The sequence below is a fragment of the Lates calcarifer genome, linkage group LG2 (assembly GCF_001640805.2).
Source record: "Lates calcarifer isolate ASB-BC8 linkage group LG2, TLL_Latcal_v3, whole genome shotgun sequence".
Classification (NCBI taxonomy): domain Eukaryota; kingdom Metazoa; phylum Chordata; class Actinopteri; family Centropomidae; genus Lates; species Lates calcarifer.
Genome location: NC_066834.1, coordinates 22,588,790 through 22,612,760, shown reverse-complemented (window position 1 = coordinate 22,612,760; position 23,971 = coordinate 22,588,790). Strand labels below are relative to the sequence as shown.

General features: G+C 39.5%; 2 protein-coding genes across 2 annotated transcripts in view; one reads left to right on the top strand and one right to left on the bottom strand.

Moving 5' to 3' along the window:
- The window catches only part of dpep2 (dipeptidase 2), a 7,313-nt gene extending 4,040 nt beyond the window's left edge, over positions 1–3,273 (top strand). The window contains exons 9-12 of the mRNA XM_018666867.2: positions 1,335–1,419; positions 1,506–1,581; positions 2,143–2,278; positions 2,555–3,273. Of these exons, the coding sequence (XP_018522383.1) occupies positions 1,335–1,419; positions 1,506–1,581; positions 2,143–2,278; positions 2,555–2,752 (495 nt within the window). The 3' untranslated portion in view covers positions 2,753–3,273. The remainder of the gene's footprint in view (positions 1–1,334; positions 1,420–1,505; positions 1,582–2,142; positions 2,279–2,554) is intronic.
- On the bottom strand, positions 3,204–23,971 carry slc12a4 (solute carrier family 12 member 4). The gene is made up of 24 exons (XM_018666866.2): positions 23,722–23,971; positions 14,591–14,688; positions 14,374–14,505; positions 13,855–14,001; positions 13,437–13,491; positions 12,989–13,119; positions 12,593–12,834; positions 12,069–12,283; positions 11,491–11,655; positions 11,095–11,193; positions 10,914–10,971; positions 10,650–10,824; positions 10,236–10,354; positions 9,934–10,032; positions 9,591–9,710; positions 9,337–9,441; positions 8,043–8,211; positions 7,255–7,450; positions 6,736–6,905; positions 6,159–6,290; positions 5,831–5,938; positions 5,457–5,644; positions 5,213–5,346; positions 3,204–5,087 (listed from the first exon to the last, which is right to left on the bottom strand). The coding sequence occupies exons 1-24, from the start codon at positions 23,855–23,857 to the stop codon at positions 4,996–4,998; spliced, it is 3,285 nt and encodes a 1,094-aa protein (XP_018522382.1). The 5' UTR covers positions 23,858–23,971; the 3' UTR covers positions 3,204–4,995.

The window sequence follows — 23,971 nt, the reverse complement described above, 5'->3', positions numbered from 1 at the left end:
AATCGTAGGTGGTTTTCCTCCAGCATAATGTATGAACTTAAAATGAGACATTACAAGAATTTTATGAGCCAAAGCTGCAAAGTGCACTTCCTACCAGTCTTTAGTCAATCTAGATATTTGGTGTTGTGGGTGAGACTGCCAGCAAACTGCTTGTTTACTGTAAGTGTGGTCATTACAACGTTGATGATCAAGGTATCAAACCTCAATGTATCTATGAAATCTTTTTTAAAGCCAAGTATCAGTTTACTACCAACAGTATCAATACTTGTGATGCCCCCCATCCCCATCCTTTTCTGAATATCTCTTTAAACCACCATTTGTTTGTGTTCTAATTCATCCTCAGTTGTTAGTACTAACCTATTATTCTCTTCATTTTTCCCACTTGAGTTTAGAATGTCTAGAATGTCTGTTTATATAGGCTGTACTTTGCTTGCAATAGTTGGGCAATTTCCCTTACCACATTCTTTTTTTATCATTTATCCAGCATTACAAGAAATGTAGTCCCATCTCAGGTTACAATGATTTTATCAGCTTCTCTCTGCTGATTTTGATTCCATCTACCAGTAATATGTGTTAAAAGTTGTAATTACACCTGGTTTTATTTGATAAATACTGATATAATCTGTGGACAGGAGTAGTATATTGCCTCAAGTGCTTTCTATGCAATAAAAATACCCAAGCTCAGTGTACTGCATATCTTTCTAAATGTTTATTTCAACATTCATTGAGTGTGTGCAAAGAGTCAAAGCACAGTTTTCTGAAATCCTGCTTCCTCCTATCCAAATACTTGGTCTCTGCCTGGCACCATATCAGCACATTGGCTGATGTATACCCATCCTAAAAAACATCTCGAAATCCACTGGTTTTTAATTTGCTTGTTCATGTATATTAGAGGTGTACAGTATATCAGCCTGATGGTGCAGCAAGTTAGAGAATGATGAGGATTAATAACAATTAACTGCAGGGATATGTATATATCTTATATGAAATATACTATATAAAATAGATCCATATAGATATATTTCTACTATATTACCTCAGCCTGACTCCAGCCCCATCATGTACAGGCATGTCTCTCATTATTTCATAAAATGTTCTATGTGTGTACAGCAAAGCAGGCTGGAGCGCTTACTCTAGCACAGAGTTATGGGGTATTAACAAGTCAAAACTTGTTTATCACATCTGCCATCACAACTAACAAATCTAAATGAGACAGAAATGTTGTTTGTCTGTGTCTATAAAATGCATTTATACGCAGCTTATTTTAGTCATTTATGCTTCTCTATGTATGCCTTTTTTCTGTTCATGTCAATGACACGTGTGTTGTGTTTCAGAAAAAAAAGCGAGGGTTGATCATGGTGAATCTCCACAGCAAATTCATTTCCTGCAGGGATGAGGCCAACATCTCCCATGTGGCTGGTGAGGCATTCATTTGGAGTCTTTTTTGGTCATGTAAATCTGGAGTTTATATTGCTTATATCTCTTATTCCACATGGATTTTACAGACCATTTTGACCACATTAAGAAAGTGATTGGAGCTGAGTGGTTAGGAATCGGAGGGGACTTTGAAGGTGCTGTGAGGTAAGAAATATTCTTATTATTGCAAACACAACATACAGATAACTAGAAGCACTAAGTCAAAGGCAAATGGACATACAGTTTGCAAACAGTGAATCTATGGTGCTGTAGTTGCTTTAGTGCTTGTAGGTATCTATGATTAGGATGGATGATAATTTTAAGAGACACAACTTACATATACACAGACAGAAACCAAATGAAGCTCCAGTACCAGCTGGGCACACTCTCTGGCACTCTCTAGACAACATATTTCAGAGGTTGTTTTTGAAAAAGATCAATTTTGGGCTTTTGTTAGCCTGTCATGATTTCAACAATTTGGCTGTCTCAGCTGTCAACAGACTGAAAATGGTAAAAATCAATGACTTTGTACTGCTAACAGGCATAAAGAAAGGGCTGCTGCAGTAGATTTGCTGCAGAATGGTGGACATCGAATCTGTTTTGTTCCCTTCATACTAAAAGAATCTTATTTATAATGATAAATGATTCATTACATAACACCAAAACTGTCCAGATTTAGTGATGTCTTTTTTTGCATAATATATATTTGTGCTCTTCTGTTATCAGCTTTCCTAAGGGTTTAGAGGATGTGTCAAAGTATCCTGCCCTGATCCAGGAACTCCTGCACAGGAACTGGACTGAGGGCGAGTTGGCTGATGTCCTTCGAAGGAACTTCCTGCGAGTGTTCGAGGAGGTGGAGCAGGTGGGCTGGAAGATTTATATATTTTATATTTTAAATGTGCAGTCCCTGTAATGGCCAAAGGATCATTTTAGCTGTAGAGAAGGATAAGTAAGTAAAGGATATGTATCAAATATTGGACTGTATATGTATGTATATATATATTTTTTTCCTAATTAAAAAGGCATTTCTGTCTGGAAATAAACCACCTTTATTCAAAATTATGTGGCCATAACACAGATTAGTTCAAAAGCATCTCATATATCACCACACTCTCCTCTCGCACTATGTTTCCCCTAGGTCCGTAATGAGTTAAATTCAATCCCGCCCAGTGAGGTCCAGATCCCCATGGAGGAAGTCCAGAACCCCTGCAGGCTGGTCCTTAGACCTCCTGACCCAAGAGGGCTGCCCTCTGACCAGGGTCCCTCCTCTGGACCACCAGGTCTCCTAATCCTGGCTATAGTTCTGCTGCCTTCCAGCGTATTTCTGATTGAATGAATATTTTAAAAATTCAGGTCAGCTGCACCTTCTTTTTTAAAGAGCCTAATTTTTATGATAAATTAGGAGAGCTTAATGAGTTTTGCTGTAGCCGTCTGTAGGTCAGCCGAGCACTTCACAGGTCTGTAAAGATAACCTATATATACATATTAAATATACAGATTACCAGTCTTCTAAAAGGCACTTTATCATTCATTCTGGAATGTTTGCAGTTTGTTTTTTGCTTGTGAAGGTATTTTTTTTTAAATTATTATTATTAATCTAGCAGGGACTTCTATTACTGTGACGGCTGTAAGGGAGGTTAGTGCACTAGTGAGAGTGAAGGAAAACAGTCCAGTTAAGGTGCAGATAAGTGTACAATGTTGCATAATCATAATATAAATATCACACAAATTATTTATTGCTGTGATAGTATTGTGTGAATGTCTTCAACAGAGTAGTACAGGGGGAGTAGTTAATAAACAAATGTTCCTTTTTATTTGATCGTACAGCATAATAAGATATTATGGAAGAATATAAAACATGTGTGTGTGTGTTTTATTTTGAGCTATTTGGCCAAGCAGACAATTGCCCTTGCTTTTTTCATTGCACGAAGAAATAATTAAAACCAGGTATTTAAGTTAGAAAACCCGCCTTGTTAGGAATCAGAGTCAATACTGCATTGGCAACATAGCTGATAGGAATTTGTTGTGGTGAGCTCATTTTGATGTTTTAACATTTACACCATGTGCATGATTTTCAGATAACCACACAACTGTGACAAAATAGTGTAATCGCCCTTAAAATGAATACTCAGTGTCACTAAAATACTGCCAACATAAAGTTTCCAATGAAAAAGTGCTGTGCCAAAAGCTGAATTTGCTAAAACATAATATGGATTGCTGGAGAGAGAAAATGTGGGATGATCTACTCCAACCTATGCTTTTTCTCTATGATTTAAAGTGAAGACCAGGAGTGTTCTTACCATTGCGTCTTTAGTTTTTAATAACTGCAATCCTAGTTATTCCTTACATATAAACACCCTTGGCTTGTACAGCCCATTGAGTCCTCATAAAAGAAACAGTTTTTACTTATTTATCAAACTGAACTTCCTAGGAAAAGACCTTAAAAACACAAGATGTTATCTGAGAACAGGATTTTTTCGTAAGGTGGTAATCCCTCAGATTTCAGTCCTAGTTGATTGGACAACACCCATGGTTACTATGGTACCAGCAAGTGTGGTTTTTAATACTACGGGCAACAATCCATAAGCAGCTAGCTAGTAGGCAATTTGAAATCAGGTTGGGAATGATGAACTCCACTGTGAGTAAGGAAAACTACCACACAGGTGGGTATTTGTGAATACACTGACTGGCTACTGCAGAAAAATGCAGACTATAAATAGTATAAAATGGGTTTGATTTCATGAAAATCTTAAGGATTACAACTTTACATTTAGCCATCTTTTTTGTGTGCAGATAAGCTTTTTAGGTCGGCAGAAAAAGTACAAATGTAACAGCCCAAAGATCACTCATACATTTTTTTCTCTAATCAAGAGCACAAATATCTGTCCAAAAATGATAAATTATAACTCTTTTTAAAAACTTGCTTATGATCTCTGGTATCCACATTTACAAACTCCATTCTGTGCCACCAATACAGCACAGCCAACGTCAAGAATTATGTTTATTATCTACAGTAACATTTTCTTTTACCTCAATGGGGAAGTGTTGAAAAAATAAATAAATAAATAGAGATGTGCTTCCAAAATAATCAAAAGGCTGCTATAGAATAAAAATCTGATATACTATTAAAACTGTTATAAAAACATGCGTACTATCCTGGATTGTGCTCTCTGCCAAATCATCAAATATAGGTTTATTTTCACATACGAAGAGGTACTTCTTACATATAAATTAGAAAACACTAACCTACACTTTGTGTTTGACAGTCTTACACAAATATTGATTTTCTGAGGGAGAAAAATAACAGCTTTCATTTGTAAATAATGGCAAAGCTGTGAACATATTGGATAGATATGTACACCAAGGTGTCTCAATATTCTACAAGAATAGAATAAACCTCTTTTGTACTCAAAAGTCCATACTTCAGAAAAAGTGTCAAATTGATAATGTCTGGCAGCAGACTGGGTGCTGCAGCAGAGTGGGTGCTGCTTTCTGGCAGCAGAGTGGGTGCTGCTTTGCGTTCAGAAGGGGAATGTAGTGTGATGAGGCTGAGGCCTCTGTGTAGCAGCTCCTAATTGGTCATGAGTAAATAGTGATGACCTCCCGACCTCCACCTCTCACCAGCAGCACTCTTTCCAGGCCTTCAGTCAACACCTCCAGGAACTCCATATCTGAGGAAACAGTTAAGGAAGTACAGCCAAGCAAACAATAGCCTATACACATGTGAATTGTGGTCCACAATCTTCTACAAATTATGCAAGACGCCTTATTCTTTTATCATATTGGCAAAGGATACAGTTCTCATCGCCGTCTGCATTTCGTGGTGGCCCGGGCATGTTGAGCAGCACTAATCGAGCATCGTGGGACCTGTTGACTATTACCTCGTTCAGCTTCACAGCTGTATGCATTCGCCGCACGTTGGACTGATCCCTGGGTTGCAGCAAGAAGGAGAGACAGAGTAAAGTGGGTCTGTGCTGATAAGAAACTTTTTGAGACAAACAAAGGGAGAAATAAGGTGAAAGTTTTAGCATTCGACTCACGGTTTGAGGCTCATGAGTTCCCTGAAATTCTCAGGTGCGTTGTTCCTGTTCCTCCTCTCGGCCTCACACCTTTCTTTTGTCCATGTCATCTGAACCTTCTCTGGAGGAGCCTCCACCACCTCCTCCTCCTCATCTGAGTATAGACTCCCCATACGGACCAAAGAGTGTCTGTCCTTAACCAACTGGGCCTGCAGGAGTCATGGGAGTGCCATGAGAATTGGTTGTCAATATACTGTATGTAACTAACTTAACTAACTTACTCTGTTAACTCATAGCAGCTAATAGGAGCTCATGTTGAGCTGGCTAAATTCCCAAAGAACACCACTACATCTGTCGGTGGTGATTTAATGAAAAGCAACTCACAAAAAACACACCTCTCTTTGTCTTTCTGCACTGGAGAGCCTCATTTGCCTCAGCATCTGGGACCTCTGCTCCATCATTAGCGTCCGCTCATAGGTGTATGCTGAGATGTCACTGTCGTGCTGAAATCCCATTTGAGAAACAGTTTTAATGGTTAATGCAACTTAAACATATCTGTCTGTTCACATACTCAGTGTGACAGTGCAAGTAAATGAATTCATGCCAAAAAAAAAAAAAAAATGTTTGTGGCATCCTGTAGAAAACAACAAACTTGTTTCAGTGTATGAACATGTAGTTTCAATCACAATTTTTTGTTAATAGTTGCGTAAGAGGAACCCTCACCATCTCCACCACCTCCACCTCAGCCTCTATTCGCAGCTGGTAAAGGAACGTGGCCAGATCTTTCTTCATCTGGATACTGTTGTCATCCATCTGGGCTACAGTGAAGATGCGCATCTTGCATTTCCTCCACACCTGAAATACAAATAAAACCATGTTGGTATTGCCACAAGTGTGATACTATGAGGTCTATTTAATGGATGTGAATATAATTAGTAACAGAAAACCTACTTCAAAATAAAAGTTCTTCAAAAGGCATAGCTCCAAAAAACATAAAATTAAAACTAACATACTGCTCAAGGAGCACATGTGAGTTGTTTTAATTAAAATGAAATTATCAATATATTAACAATTTTTGAACATACCTATGATTTCCATTGTGGAAGTTTTGTGTGTATTTCTTTAAAATAGAATGTAAATATGCAAAATATACATATAAATATGCTTAAAACAGTAAATAAACATTTTAACACACTGCACCTTTTCTAGAGATGATAAGACTACATTATTTACAACTTCTAAAATAGTGTTTGGAAAAAGAAAAACCCTCAGTGATATACAGTAAACATTGTCATCTCACTTTATGCTGTTTGAGCAGGAAAGGCAACAACATTAACATCCCCCCATCATGGACGATCCACCACACGTCAATGTTGCCATCGGTGAAGCGTTCGTGGTTGCTCGGGTAGAAGGACACATTTTTGGGCACCATCAGGGCCAGGTGGGCAGCTGTGGTGCAGCGGACTGTGTCTGGGTAGAGATGAACGCATAGAGGTGGAGACAGTTGACTTGTATTAACTGTACTGTAAAAGATGAATTTAGCTACACTACAAACACAGAATGTATATCATCATGTAAAAAGTGTATTCACATGTGTCTTTTCCATCCCATGATTGCCATAACTACAAGCTCAGAATAGTCAGGTGTTTGTTGAACACATTAGCATTTAACCATTAAAAAGTACACACTCATTTCTGTAAACATCATGCAATCAAGGTCAATTTAGGGTGGCAGTCATTTAAAAGGATTGCCATACTGCAAATGCTGATTGGGCCTTTTAAATGCCATGTTATGTTAATAATATCTCAGTGACACTCACTGATGAAAGTCTTCCAGGCACGAGGGTCCTCGCTCTGTCTCCAGCCGTACGGCCAGCCCATCACCACAGTATTGTGCTTCATGCCTCCCAGGCCACAGGACTGGATCAGATGGACAATGCCCTCACGCACCTTTGATGCCACCACGACCTGACAGAAGCCCTTGACCCGCTCAATCTCCATCATATTCTTAATGGCCTGACAGAAAAAAATGTGGTTAGACTGAATTTTAGGCCATGATCACAATCAGTAGTAAGAGGATGTTTAAACAGTTATGAAGTATATATACATATATATACAGTGCATTTTTTAAAAAGCTCTAATAGCTCCTCTGCCTTCATTACATCTGATTAAACTAATCACAGTGCATGTGTCTACAGACATCATAAAGACTTGTTCAACAGCTGAAATAACATTAATACAGGACTTGGAGAGCACAAGCTCTAATGATGAGTTATGATACATAATGCATGGTTATTGACTTGGCTTAAAGTGCTTGAGTGATTCTTTTTTTCACTTATTATCACATAACCAAGAGCAAAATTTGCTTCACTTAGTGAAGCTAAATTCTTCACCAAATACATCACAATGTAAAAATGTTCTTGCACCAGTCCCCAAGATGTTTCTACCCGTGCCCTTTGATGAAAGTGAAATATACAAGCTCTGTAATGTGGTTTTCACGTTACAAAAAGTGTTCATTTGTAACTACCAGCCTCAACATAGTCAGCAAAACAGCACAATAGAGAACTGTAGAGAGCACGTACAGCATACGTGACTTTCCAGTATTTACCTGTTCTGCTGCCTGCATTTCCCCATAGCTGTCCAGGAAGTTGCCCTGAATGACAGAGCCCACAATGGTCAGGCCTTTTCCCGCCTTCAGCTGTGAGGCAAATGTGAGCAGTCTGGGATATTTTACATGGAGGTCCTCATCCAGCTTCAGCAGCACCAGCAGCTGAGGTCTGTAGTGCAATGAGTAGTGAGTAACAGACAGACAATATGAGACAGGCCAAGTTCAAAGGTGAGTCTTATACACTATAAATGATGAATTCTATATTAATTTGAAACAGTATAGAGAGCATAGACCCATGTTAATGCTAATGTTCATCTATCAAAACAGGAATGATCATTGTCAATGAAGGACTGATGATAAAGTCAGTCTCTATCTACATATCTTGCATTTGTAAACACATCCATCACATACACTTTGCTAATTCTCTGATTTGCAGGTCAAAAGAAATCTTGCTTAAAAATTTAGCTGAAATGTGAAAGTTGTTCAGATGGCCTGGTTACATCACTGCCACTTCCACGGAATTTAAGTGACTACTTTTCAGTGTGAGTCAGATACCAACTATATGTTGAAATAAGGCCAAAGAAGTGCTGTTGACACAACAGTTAGCGTGTAACTTAAAAATCTCTTAACTTGTCTACCATGTTTATCTATTTTAACCTCAACCTCAACACATTTTTTTTACCTCTAAACCACCAAGTTGTTGTATACTGGGCTGCTTTTTTTTTTTTTTTTACATTTTATTAATATATTGCTTCTGCTCTTTGTTCTACAGTCAAGGCTGGCTATATTTGTCACTGTCTATACATTCAGAGTGAGAGGCAAAGAGGAACTGCAACATCAGAATGGCTACACTCTGCAGCAAAAGTTGACACGCTAACTTAACTGGAACTAACATGATACCACATGATACCACTCATGCCACAACTTCCCAAAAATGTTTTACATCCTTACTTTCCAGATGACACATACTCATTTTGTGTCAGTACGGGCAGCTGGTAGTAAATCCCTCTCATTATTCTGGAGGGCCATTTTTATGTAAGACAGAGAGCCCACCCAGAATTCCTTCTGGGTGACATAAAACATAACTCAAATGCCACAAATAAAATTTTGGGAAAACTTGTGCGGTCTTATAACTGCATTTAAAGCATTTTCAAAATTAAACCAACAGTGTCACATATTTGTCAATAAATACTGATGTGAAAATAACTTTTATGTGCCACCATGCTGCATGGCTCCTCAGAAATGCAATCTAAGTGTCATGCTGACTGTAAAAAAACAGTAGGTGTAGCTGTACCTCCAGTTCTTGGTGTGTGGAGGTCCGACCTCCAGTCTTAGCAGGGCGTAGCGTGCAGCGCTAAGGGACAGTCCTCTTATACCATCTCCCCACTCCTTCTCTGCTCTGTTTTGGTTTATGAGTGAAAGAGACAGGGCACATTGGTAACAGAGGACATAAATTGAAAGTGACCTATGCACCATTCCTTCCATGTGCATACGAGGATGTATTGTAAGTTAAAAGCATTTCAAATGCTTATTAGATTCCAGACATACCCCTGGTACTCAATGTATTTGTAGATCATCCCAGCGATGCCCATGGCCACAATAGCATAGTACCAGGAGGAGATGAACATTAGAGCCAGACACATACTCATGCCAAGGAAGGACAGAGCCCTGTGGGTGAGACACATAAAGCCTGAAATTACAGTTTTGTGTATCAAGAACAGTACGATTATTTACAAGTATGCATAATGCATTAGTCTTTCATGAAGGTCACTATAGCATAAATCTTAGACAAAGGTCAGTAATCTGAATTCCTGACAGCCAGGAGAATCCAGGAAAAATAAAGTGTGCTCCCAGCTCCTGTAAGTACGGTGGAGATAACACCTGTACTTACCAGTGGTAATATTTAAACCTTGGCCTCCAGTTTGGTGTGCGTAAAAGAGTCTGAACTGCACAGGCTAAGTTCACAAAGAGATAGCACATCAAGAAGAACCTGTTGAAACAGACAAAAAAAGAATTTTGTATACATTTGAGGTAGATATTCATATCAATGGTGTAGTTGGCCTTTACCAAACAGGGGAATTATGATGTTCATGTATACAATATGTCTCAGAGAAATTAATGTGGTGGGTGTGTAAAGTACATCCTTGTCACATATATCATACTTTTGACATGTATGCATGTATGTGATCTTACATGGAAAGGATAGGAGCCACCATATCCAGAGAGGCAATAAGAATACCCAGCTCTGCTATGAGACCAGTCAGCAGCAGTGCCCATGTTGGCTCTCCGTTGGTCTTTCCGTGACCAAACACCTGAAACAAACAAAAAAAAGCCTTCACATGTGACGATGCGAATCATTTTTTGTATCATATTCAAATAAGCTTGCACGTAATATCTTACCAAATGCAAATATGTCCAGCACAATAGACCTGCATGTAGTTGAGGTTATTCTGAATATTCAAATTATCATATGCTTTGGAAACAACTGTTGTCTCTGAGTATATGCTCACCAGCCTGTGGGAGCCATTTCTGTCTCAAAACAAGTTAGAATTTCAGGAATGTGAAATGGGTAATGTATGATCAACAGTGTGCAATGTGCTGCCCTACCCTGAGGAAAGGAATGATGTTGTCCTTGGCAATAGCCTGTAGAAGTCGGGGCGCCCCAGTGAGGGACTGCAGGCCGGCCCCAACTGTAGAGAAGAAGGAGCCAATGACAATAACCCATGGAGATGGCCAGGAGAGAGTCCCCACCACCAAGTTTTTTCTGACTGCGTCCCCAAACCTGCAAGTATTTCCATTGTTAAATTTTATTATTCAGAAAAACAGGTTTGATAATCGTGGTAACTTGTTATAGGACACAAATGAACTCACTTGTCCCGGAGGACTACTCCTTCAATACAAGACCCGAACAGAACTACAGAACTTAAATCTGAATACAAGAGGTCAAGGACCTACAAATGTCACAAGGATGTATCTGTTTCCCTTTCCTCTTTTACAGTACAGGTGGGAGGATTCTGAGTCTTATTGTGTGTAGTCACTCAAATAAGGATACAAACAAGTGAAGTAGTGGTAATAGCTAGAATAGTTCCCACAGGAATGGACTTCTGAGCATCCCGGAGATCACCGGATCTGTTGGAGCCTGCCATGATACCTACAGGAAAACACAGGCAGATAAAAAAATACAAAGGGCATGTAAAAACTGTTAAAGCATGCCCCCTACTGGCTGGAGTGGATAAATAATAAAGAATTCATAATAAGTCATACTGCCTGCATTATGAAGTTTACAAGTTTAACAGGTCAACCACTGGGTTTTTACATTCCAACTGTTATGACAAACACACTATTTTAATAACTATTTGGTAAATTATTTTTAAGACTTTAAGTAAGGATTAGTGCTATGGAAGCTGTTGAATAACCAGGCTGGCCTGATTTACAATGTTGTTATTACCTGTGGCAGATGGGAAGAAGATCCCCACCAGAAGTGTGAATGATGTAGCGATGTCTGCTGACACATACATGCCAAAGTTGTCCAATGCGCCATGGGTATCAACTGACTGTAGCCCCGCTTTCTCCAAGATTTCTCCTTTTTGCAGGTAGTTACCCCACATGTTTTCTAACAGAGAAACACATGCTTAGAATACTGGAGACAGACTAACGCAATTGGAGACTGACATGTGTTATTCATCAAGTAGGGTGTTACTTTGGCAATTTATTTCCAAAATACAGTAGTACTGTTTTCTAATGGAAGAAAACCCATTAAGTTAACTTTTCCGCATAATGATTTTTTATTCTTAAAAATTGTGGCATAATTTGCAAACTGCAATGTCAATGTCATGAATATTGTATTCTACCCCTTTATCAATATCTTTATAATAATTATATATACAGTACATATATATATATATATATATATATATATATATACATCTGTACTTGGCACAGTAAGAGTTGTAATCTCTATCATCAACAACAAAACCCCATGCTGTACATATACTTCAATCCTTCATCAACTGATGGTCAATTTACCTCTAATAATCCCACTGCCCAGTCCGGGGATGCCCTGTATCTCTGTCACATTGTTCTGGATGAAGTAGTCATCACACTGAGCGCTGCTCATGTTCCCTGGCAGACAGAACCTTTCCCACAGCTGACTGGGCACAGTGATGTTGCCCTGTATCACAGTCTTAGCACACACATCAAAGCGATCTCTCACCAAAGTCCTGTTGCCCAGCATGCAGATCCTATGACAATAACATGGACAGAAATGATAAAAGTTGAAATTGTTACTATGTTTGTCATCATCATTTCCATCCCTACACTGTCATCGATAGCCACAGAATAGACTGTGTCTTCAAAAGAAAATATTGAGGTATTTGACTGAAAATTCACACTCCATGCAAGACATTGGTGGCAGATGGGAGACAGAATCATAACAATAAAGACAAGTCCTTATGTCTTATGCTAAGTCTCCCTCATTTAAACCACTAAATCCATATTAAGGTTGTGTTAAGACACATGTTTATTTTAACACACCTCCCCTGCAGACTTACGGAAACTCTGGAGGATGAGTCATGGATTTGATTGCTCCAGCATAGATGGAGACAATTGAGATAATGACACAGGCCAGGAAAAGAGAGGCCAGCTTGTTGACATATCTGACTCCTACAAAAACCACCACAGCCATTAGTGTGAGGCAGATAGAACCGTAGACTCGCATATTGTTCAACATGGCACTGTCACTCCCGAGGGGGTCTGTGCCATGAAAGATGGCCGCCTGAGGCACCAGATATTTCTGAAGAGGAAAAAATGACAGAAGTGTTAGTGCATATACTATGGTGGATGTAAAATACATGCAATCTGTTACAGAGCAGTGTTTAGGAATCACGTTTCAGCATACAAATGTGGAGCTGGGATGTCACTGCAGAATAACATTTCAACAAACTGACCAAGAAGATTTCGATGGCACCAAGTATGTACATGGCGGAAGCAAAGGTGGTGCCCAAATAGAAGCACAGTCCCACTGCTCCTCCGAACTCTGGACCAAGGGAGCGTGAGATCATGAAGTATGCACCTCCAGCTACAAAAAACAGGACCAACTGTTACATACAGAAAGCCACTGGAAACCTCACAGTTTTTACTGCATGCAGTGGATTCACTAGTAAGTTTCTGCTGCCCCCAAGTGGAAGAATATGTTGGTTTAATTTTTGCAGAGCAGACAGAGGATAGGAAGGTCCAGCAAGTAATTATTTTAAAAACATATATCTGTTGCAACAATACCCATTTATTTTTCACAGAATCAGGCAAAAAAGTATGCTACAACTGAATTTATAGCACTGATGAAAAATAAGTGCAGAATAAATGTATGACAAGGGGCTACGGCAGAGCAGGTATTACCTGGAACAACACCATTAGTAGCAATGGCACTCATTGATATGGCTGTGAGCATTGTCTGCAAAGGGAAGAGGAAAGTGTAATGAATTTGAATAAATAAGAACACACGTCTTGTGGGTGTAACGTTAATATCCGCTTGTCTAACTGACAGCTGGAACGGAGCCCAGCTTCCGTCTCTAACTTTACATAATCATACACATTAAATATATGTAGCCTGAATGTTAATACTTTTACTGGATCTGTTATGTGGGGTTTAGGTAATGAAAGGACACAATTCAAAATAACATCCTTTGTCTTAAATACAGTAATTGCTGCTGCTTATGTAACCATGTGGATTCTATCGACTGATAAAGCAGTAAAAACTGGCTTAGGGCCCACATTGTTGGTGGTGTGTGTGCACAGTATGTGTGTGCATACTAACACATGAGCAGCACATGAGGACAATCAAGAGCGACTGCATGATGCCAGCCATCCCAACAATCCATGTCAGTCTGAGAAAAAGAATGACACCAAAGATGTTCTGGAGACACGGTAAGTAGACTCCCATCAGAGTGCCCATGTTGGGAGACTGATAGAAAGAGAGAGGGGTGGGGGTGGGGGGCAGAGAGAGAGAAGGGAGAGTATTGAGCATGACATTTCAGGAAACAAGTGTATTGATCATTAATATTGACTGATGTGCTTTTTAAAGGTCATTCAATCATGTTATCAGCTCTTTGCTTGTATCCAGGCCTTATACACAGTGTGACTACAGAGCACAGTGTGACTACAGAGCATGCAGAGGCATAAGCAGTCAATCAACAAGTCTTAATACCAAACTAGAAGTTGGATAGCAAGACAGAGAGAGAGCCAGAGCTGGAGGATATTGTTACTAAAACTCCACTGCACTCATGGTAAAAAACAGTGAGGCATAGTGTTCCCCTGCTGTGCCTTGACTACTGACCTTGGGGGTCTTCCTACGTGAGGCCTCAGCACTCTCCTCCTCCTCATGCTCCTTGGCCCCTTGGGTGATGTTGGTGTAGTTGACCAAGCGGCTGAGCAGAGAGGAAACCTTCGGCCGGATGTCCAGCTCTTCCTGAAGGAGGAATTGAGGAAGAAGTTAAATTAATGAATTTGGTTTCAGTTTATCGATTGACAGAGATATTGGAAAAGTAACAGACCTCAAACAGTGCCAGGTTCCTGTCATAGAAGTCATTCTTCTTGTTAGCAGCATGGGCACTGTTGAGAAATGGACTGTCTTCTTTATGATTTCCGTGTCCTATTGGAAAGAGGAAAAAACAACTTAAGGTTAACAACAAAAAAAAGTTGTTTTTTGGCTAACCAACCATTCAAGCTATAGACCCAAACAAATATATATTTCCCTGCTAATAAATCAGGCAGACAATTCTCTTAAAGACGTATTAGAGGTATCTTGGTAACACATAACACCATAAGTGCAGCATCAAGTCAAAGTGTATCACATTTTCTGTAACAACCAGACTTTCATGGACAGTATATATAAGTATCCAGTAGTGTCAACATAATAATTCTGTGTCATTTTGATTCAATTTAAAGATGGGTTAAATTAATATTAACAACTGTAGACCTACAATGACTTAACTAAAAGGTTCACACTCCATCTCTTTCATTCCTTACCATTTGGTAAAACATTTTAACGGATATGTTACAGAAGTTTCATAAACAAAGTGCCACTACAGACAAACAGTTATTAATGGATATACAACAAAACAAACACGGTTTTAATTTATGTCACCAATTTGCATTAAAAATAAAATAAGATCACTCATAATTGTTTATAATTATTTCTAGATTTGGAATAAGAAGAAAAATCTTGATCTGCCAAATCAAAATTATCTAAGTTTTCAAAGCTTGTGAAATGAGACATAATCTCCATCAGGAAAAGGAAACGTTAACATTGCCTGTTCAGTAATAGAATAAAAGCTGACAGGAAAAATACAGTTTCCTATATCAACTCCAGTTGTGCCATAGCAGCGCTTTTCAATATTTGATCAGCTGTTCATTGTCACTGTTAATTATAATTCAAACTTTTTAATAACCTAGCTGTAGCAGTTAACTAAAACACAATTCATGCAGTCAGGCTGCAGCTAAAGGCCAAAAACAGCACAGACTGACAAAGCAAAGTCCAGGTGATAAACAGGCATATAATTAGATTTTACTCTCATTAACTTCTGCTTTTGAAGAAAAGAATCAAGCAGAGACGAGAACAACGCCTGGGGTAATCATTGCACGCACAGAAGCACTGCAATTTTGTGTAAACACACACATTCACACTCACAGGCATACACACACCTCATTACCTCGAAATTACCTAACCTTGGCTTATTGGAGCATGTAAACTTTAACAGTGGCATCTCGAAACCCAAATCAATCCTGCGACAAAAAGTCTGCCAGCTTGCCAAGTGAGCACGAAATAGAAAAAAAATATTCTCATATGTGTTGAAAGTGTACCAGCTTTGCTGTAAGTGAGTTGGTTGAGCTTCACTCACCTGTGTTCTGTGTCCCACTGCTGCAGGTATCACTGTGGGTAAGCATAGTTACGCGCTGTGTGCAGACCGCAACAGAGCACTCTGTGCTCTAGCCTGGGGAATTGTCAATTACTATCCAGGACACCCAGTCACCCAGGGTGAGCACTCATTCAGGGGCCTGATCTAACACATGGTGCACAGTGAGGGGGGGTGGAGAATGGAGGGTACAGTGCTAATTTACTCACACACACATGCATACACATACATGCAAGGCACATGTCTGCTCATGGATATATAAGATCTTTAGGCTGAGTTGAAGGTATCTGTATTCCTGAATTGTACTGGTGTTCAGTCTGCATATATCTAGATGTTTCACCACTTAAAAATGATCTTCCAGGAATACAGCAATAAGAAAAACAGTGGTCTTAACTTGTGTGTATGTTGGAATCAACTGAAGAAAGCATTGTTTCCAGAAGTCTCAAGGTGCAAAAAGCTCGGGAATAAAATATATCAATTAAACAGTTTCCTTAAATCCTAAACCTTTCTTTTTAGTTATAAAAATGAGATGATCTGTGGCAGCATGGAGGACAAATTCCTGATGAGTCTTTTCAAATCCTGACAAATACACAGCTGGAGTACAGTGCTGCCTGGGAAGAGATTAGAGTAAAAACAATATCAACACTGTCCTCTAGTGTTATCTTGCTGTTAGTGGAATGGGATAAAAAACCACAACATCTGTATATGAAGCAACAGTGAAGGGAGGCTACTGCAGAGGAGACAGAGACATGGATTCACACAGGCAAAACAGTTTTTTATTGCGGAAATCAGCTGACAGGCTACCCCAAACATTGTGCTCTACATGTCTGTCCTAATGCTAAAACCTAAAAATAGTTTGGCTTCCAACTTAGCTGCCAAACTAATGAAACTCATTTAAGAATGGGCTGGGGAGACAGTGGGGGTCTCTTGTTAATAACCTCACATTAAATGTCTAATTAAAAAGATTAAAGATTAACAGGCTTGTTGTGAAGGCATACAAAAGCCGTGCTGTGAACATAGAACAGCATAGAGGCTTTACAGAGACGTGTACCGACAAGTCACCTGTGTCCTCACCAGAACAGCCCACAACCACAGCTAAAAGATCACAGAGAGCGTGTGCTGTTTCACAGACACAACTACAGAAGGGTGTATCTAAGGAGAGAACTTAAACAGGGGTGAATATGGCTTTTACTTTCTCTGTGGCAAGTTTGGAGCACACAGTTAGGAGCATTTGAGCAATTTGCAGTCACCCTGTTTCATAAAACCTACATGCATAGGCTTCCCAGACAACAAATAAACTATCATAGGTTAGTAATTTTGAACTGTAGTCCTAGTCAAACACAAAATGCAATATAAGTCTAAAGCAAATGTTTTCACAGACTGCGTATGTGTATAATTTGTTGCGCATGTACAACTAGATCAATTTCAAAAGAAGACGCTAGGCTGTCAAGTCTTTTCAAAGTGCAAAGTTCGTGACTTCTAAACAAACACGAATTTCTCAGGGCAAACTTACAAAGACAAAATCAATATGATTTATGATTTGTCATGGGTCCAACATCCACAAAGTGACTCCTGCAAAACATCTTCAAGACTTTACACCAAACAGGTCATTAGTTTAGTTTGTCTAGATTACAGTGTGTACTTGGCTGAGATGTCTGGAGGATTCCAAGAGTGTTTTTTTTTTTTAAACAACAAGCTATTAAATGTTTCAAAATCACTAATGTTCGAGAGAGGAAGAAAGAAAGAAAGAAACTTTACATTGTGACTGCACATTTTAAAGCCGCTTAGACGTGGAAAACAATATCGCTGTCCATTAGCTGCTTAGGGTTTGAAAAAGCCTCTTTGCTAAACTTCCTCTTTAATAAACATTTAAGACTTAACACTGAGGCAGAGAAGTCATACAGCTTAGCTCACTCTACTTTGTACAGTTAGTCAGGAGGAATGTTCCAGTGTTTAGTGGTGTTTGGAGGTGGTGTTTGCATTTGTGTGTGTAAAAGAGAAAAAGGAAAAATGTCCTCTGCTCATTTCTAATTTCTTTCTTGCTTGCTTGCTTGGTTTTGTACAGTGCACGCTTTCAAAGCATAGCTAGAGTGACTGCACCACTGGGTTGGGCAAACATGATACAACTGATGCATGGCAGCAGCTCAAATAGTTAAAAGGTAAACTTGTTCTCTATTCTCTGCTGTATTCAGGTCATTGCCATTCTGACCTCTCACAGCTGTCTGCAGTCTATCAGTTTTGCTTTTTCCCAATAAGGTGCAGTGCATCAACAAAAATAGTGGAGGAGCAACTAATCATATCTGGAAAACTGTAACATGACTTGATATTTGGAGTATTGCTTTGTCAAAACTAGTCCAGCTCTATCAACATGATCAGGAACCATATCACCATTACTCATAACCAGAGGCTGTGGGAATTGTTTGCAGTGTATACAATACAGGGTGCACCACTGTGGAGGCAGTATGCAACAAGCCTTGGCATCATGCATGTCATAATTAAATAAACTAGAATGTGCTATGTGCAGTGTAACAAATTGCAGGGGGATCACTGTCCCTACTGTATCTCCTCCTACTTTATTACCTTACAAATCAATATGTTCATGATAATCACGTTAACTGCAAGTGAGGTTTTGTCTCAAACCAGGTCCTAGGTTAGAAAAAACTTGTCCAGGAAGTCACACATCATTTCTATCTAACCCTATTGTGTCAACTCACTATCCATTATAAAATCCAATAAGCAACTTTGCTTACTTTGCTGATGCACTGAAGTAATGTCGCTACACTTAGTAATGCAAATCTGGAAAATGTCAGACCTACATCTATAGTATTTGCAATTTCTTCTACACAGTTGCATTAGTATCCGTTATATTTTACAGGCCATGGTAATTGGGGTAACTGGTCTTGACAAACCAACAAGCATATTGCCAGGCAATGCTAGTTAAAACACTTAAATTATGAAACTTTTCATGATTAGGTTTTTATACAGTTGTTTGTTTGTTTCGCTTTACTTTTCTCTCCTCCCCATCCTGTGCCAAGAAATAGTTTAATTCTATAACAGCAATAGGCCAGTGTTAGCTGCAATGGCTGTGTTTCATGCGGGGTGGCATCTGTACAGAGCGGAGGAATGCTAACCTGCTGAGCCGTACAGCAAAACATATTAGCTTTGATGTGTGCTAATGATGAGAAAAGGACGGCAGCTCAGTCTGACTACCTCAGGGGGTGAAGGTGGGAGGGAAGAGGTGTATCGCACAACAGACTTTCAAAAAGACACAAATTAACTAAACGGGGATGTCAAAGGGTGTAACACTAATGACTAAATAAACACAAAGTGTAGTGGGATTGTCTGCAGTGTCTTTGTTTAAAGCTTGTTATTTGCAGTACAGACAAGCAAAACTTATAAAATGCTTGCTTTGTGTGAATGCTACACATATACTGTAGATCACAGACTGTACAGTCTATGGTACAGATAAACAGTTACTGCCTAGTCTATATTTATGTATGTTAAAATCGTGAGCAGCACACTGCCATGGAGGTAAACACCAAAAAACTGAATTCTAGAAAATGAATGAAGGGAACATGAATGAAAAACTCCTGTACAACAATAGCCTGCTGTAGATTTCTTATCTCATACTCTCATTTCTAAATATAAAACTCAAGAAGGACAGATTATTAAATGTTTTAGGTACAGGCTTTCGAAAATGCAATTAAATAGCACCCTGTTGCTACTATGCTTATTGTTGCTTCTCCTATTATGATTCCCTGGTTCTGTATTGCTCACAAACCTTGTGTCTGAGTGAAGAACTGGGAAATATGCACAAGCCTGCTCCAAATATTTCTCATATTTTTGAGCATTTACAACAAGTTTCACATTTTGCCCAAGTGAAACATGGCAAAAATTATTTATGCGTGGACACTAAACTATTTATGTTTTCATATGAGGTACTCTGTTTGTTTGTTTTTTTTTTGGGGGGGGGGGGGGGGGGTGTTGCTGACCTCTATTTAGTATCTGAAGTGTGGCAGTGAAGAACATCCAGCTAGACCCAGGACACACTGAATGCAGTCAGTTACCAGGAGATCCTCAGGAACAGCTGGAGGTACGCATTGGGGGAAAAAAAGCATCTAAGCTGCTCTGTTTGTCTTGTCACTTTGATGTAAATGAGCCGATATTTGCTGGCAAGACAGCTGCATCATAAGAAATGTGTGACAAATCATTTAATTTAAGCATGATCCTCTTACAGTGATTTACTGTAAACTCTGAGTTGTTAAGGGTTGTGTAAAAGTGTGTGTCTGGATGTCTATGGCTATCAGAATTTGTTCCAACTCTGTCATCAGCTCCACATTTCTGCCCCTCTACAGAGTGTTTATCTCTCAGGGCCTATCTGTGTGGCATGTCAGACAGCATGACAGAAATGGTCACCCTGTTCTCCTGAATTAGAGAGGGAACACGCAGCAGCATTCTTCAAATCATCCCCTCATTACATAAGGTTCTCATGAACTGCTTAGTTTAAGGTCGATGCAAGCAAAAGACAAATTTCAATTTTTTGCTGTATTTTGCATATAACAATAAAAGAAGACATAGTGTGTCATTTTTATAGTAACATTGGATCAAAAACTGTGTAATATTAAAGTTTTGCTTGTAGAAAAAAAACCACAGAAAAGTGCTAACATAAGCATTTCAGGTCATAGTTTTTTTTTTTTTTTTTTTTTTTGGTTTTTTTGGTTGTTGTTGTTTTTGACTTGCAGCCTCTTTGTTCTTATCAGTCATTTCCAGCCACAGCAAGCAGCTGTTTTCAGCTCTGATAAAGTCACTGTATGCTACCAGTCCTGTACTGAGACAAAATTAGAGACTAGCTCATGATCACAATGCAGCATTTAGCAGCTAAAGACTGAGATACTTTTCACCACAGTTGGTTGAAACAGAGAAGCAGGGTGGCCAGAAACCTGAGTCCAAATGATTGCTAATATTGCTCCTTGCCTGCTGGATGTGCGAGTAAGCTGTCTCTAACACCCCTATAACAACTTCATTAAAGATGTTAGTGTTGCTTTACAGTTTGCTCCACTGACCTCAAGTGGCCACAAAATGTATTTTGCATACTTATTGCATCTTTGTTTCTTTGGGTGATGAGTATTATTTGAATGCAAGCATAACAAATTACTTGCCAAAGCATCTGGTTTTCAAATAACTGACCATTATTTTTCAAATTCACAAATGTGCAAACTAACTATTGCCATATTTGAAAAAACAATGAATATGTATTTTGTTTATAAAAAGGAAAAGGTCTTATATAGATAAGTATATACAGGCTAAATGTAATAATTGTTAAAGTTAGAGAAAAAAGGAATGTTATGTGTAGGTTAATATTTTATTTATGGGTGATTGGTCACAGTAAAAGTAATGTCTTCTGCACATTAAATTTATTTAGTTCATGGGATATTTGTTGCCTTGCTTTACATACTCTTATGTCTTACACCTGGAATCTCTACATGCCTTGCCTAAGGGCACTTATCCAGTAGTTAGGGAGAGAAAATATGGGTTCTTTAGGACCTTCATATTTCTGAGGGTTTCAACAATTTTTCACAACACAACAGTAATTTTGTGCATTTACAATACATATGCCATGCATATACCCACATATAATGATACTCTCTACAGCAAAGATTGGAAGCACAGCTGTAGACATCTTCATGAAATGAAATGTGAAGGCTATTTCAGGGTAGTTGCTCTTGCTCAGGAGTACAGCACCCTCACAATGACCACAGTGTTGAGACTGGCCCTGTCCCGTCCTGCGCTGAACAGTGCTGAGTTCACAGCCTGAAACAGACTCTGCACTGTGGCACTTCCTCCATGCTGCAGTACGTCACACTGTAGCTGAGACACACACACAGCATATACCATATTCACAAGCCCACCACTCCCATGATGAAATCATCTAGTACACGCACCCGCTTTTGGACTGTTTTACCACAGTGACTGCTTTCCCACCCAACTTTTTCTTGCCTCAATATGTCTTAGAAATCTAAAGATGGAGTATTATTAAATAAATGAATGCCTACAATTATTTGCTGTCAAATGCAATAAACTGCATTGACTTGTCTAGCTATTACCATTTAGTTTCCATCTGTCCCTGAAACAAAATGGAAACATAGTACATGCCGTCTGCTCCATGTCATCATTCATCACAGACTTGCTTCCTTCTCTTTCTCACCCTGTCCAGCATATAGTCATCCTCGCAGCTGTCCACTAAGTTTAATGGTTGTTGTTCTCAGGCTTCAGGAAGTGCTCCTTGGGTGGGTAAGAGAGAACTGTGACAACAGGAAGACAGGGGAGACAGCAACAGGCTTGTGCGAAACTCACCCAAAAAACCTGCAGGGTTATTTTAGGACATCTGTTTTTCCTCTCTGTCATCAAAACCTTTTAAAGGGGCACGGTACAAAGTTCTGCTTTAACCACATTTGAGCCATGACTCTAAGACACTTATAAATAACTTTTATGTTCAGTATCTTTGAGTGTCTTAACTTGCATTTCTGCTGTGAGACATGCCTTTTGGCGATAAAGGGTGACATCCATGCATTCCAGAAATGTACAAGCCAACAGCTAGATCAACATATGCTGAGATTCCTTTGTGTTGTGCCTCAAATGTCAGTTCATTTGGGCCCAGTGGCTCACTGAAGCATCTTATCACTCATATATGCAGTTAAACTCTTGATGCATAAACACATATAAATAAACATGCCTTCCTTCTAGATCCTTACATACAGTATAGTGACTGTTCACTTAGAAACAACTAAGATGAGTCCTCAGCCTTGAACTCAAATCCTTTCTGGTATTATTCAGTAGCAGGGAGGTAACAGTCTGCATGACATTCACCGGTAGACAGACTGTAATATAAATGGATGGCCAGTAAGTGTGTAGGATTGTGCCCAGCCCAGCCCAGCCTTCTGGGTGCCTGGTTAAGCGTGGGTGCCTCATTTGAAGACCACGCCCATGCATGTCTTTTATTTAAAAAGAAAAAAAATCCTCCCTAGTTGGTTCTCTTTCTCAGCCCACACAAATCAACGCTCCTCTCACATAATCCTACCCAGCAGCTACAAACTCCTCGCTCCTTTCCTTATCCTCCCTCCTTTTCTCTTCTTTTGGAGACTGGTCCCCCCCTCTCTCTATGTTGATACAGTGGAGAAACAAGAGAGTGACAGTGCGAGACAAGCCGAGGCAGAGAAGCAAGGAGGGAGAAATCTGCTCCTGTGTTGTTGAGCAGCCAATCTCTGTGAAAGGAAATCCTCCCCTGGCACAAAGAGAGCTCCATCTTTTGTGCAAGAAAGCACTTGGGGCCTTCTCTTGTCGCAATGGTACACCGCCCCCCCCCCAACACACACACACACACACCCACCCCCGTTGTGTCTTTCCCCCACGGTTCTCGCCCCCTTTCATTGTTTTCTCTTTGTTACATATCTGTCCCCCAGTTTATTTTAAAAGGCTTCCATAGTCAGGAAAAAAACACCAGAGAAGTGCTTCAACAACTTTACCTACAGCAAACTGTCAAAAACAGACCCGTCTGCTATAGGAAAACTGCTTTCTGGCCTGGGAGAATTGCCATGGTAACCATACAACCAGCTGTTCACAAGTCTCTCAAGACAAAGCAAAGCCTTCTCATGCTCTGTTACGATAAAAGTATCACTTTTAAGACTTTTTTTCACCTTCAAAACTTTCAAATAAGTTACTGTGTATCCAAACTAAGAAATAGAGACCTGAGTAAAAGTTGTGAGACGTACCATCAGAGCTGACAGTATCTTGGTGATCATGGTTGTCCTGCCCAGTGTCCCTGTAATCCACCCAGTTAATCCCCTCTAGACTGTCGTAGCTGGACTGAGCTCGGTCCTTCACCGGTACCACAGTGAAGTGAGGCATGTTTTCATCACTCTCCTCTGCGTCTCCAGCTCAGACTCAACATAGCAGGCTAGCTGTTAGCCAGCTGAAGCTCAACTCCCACTAATGGCAACTACATTCCACTACACTGCGCTC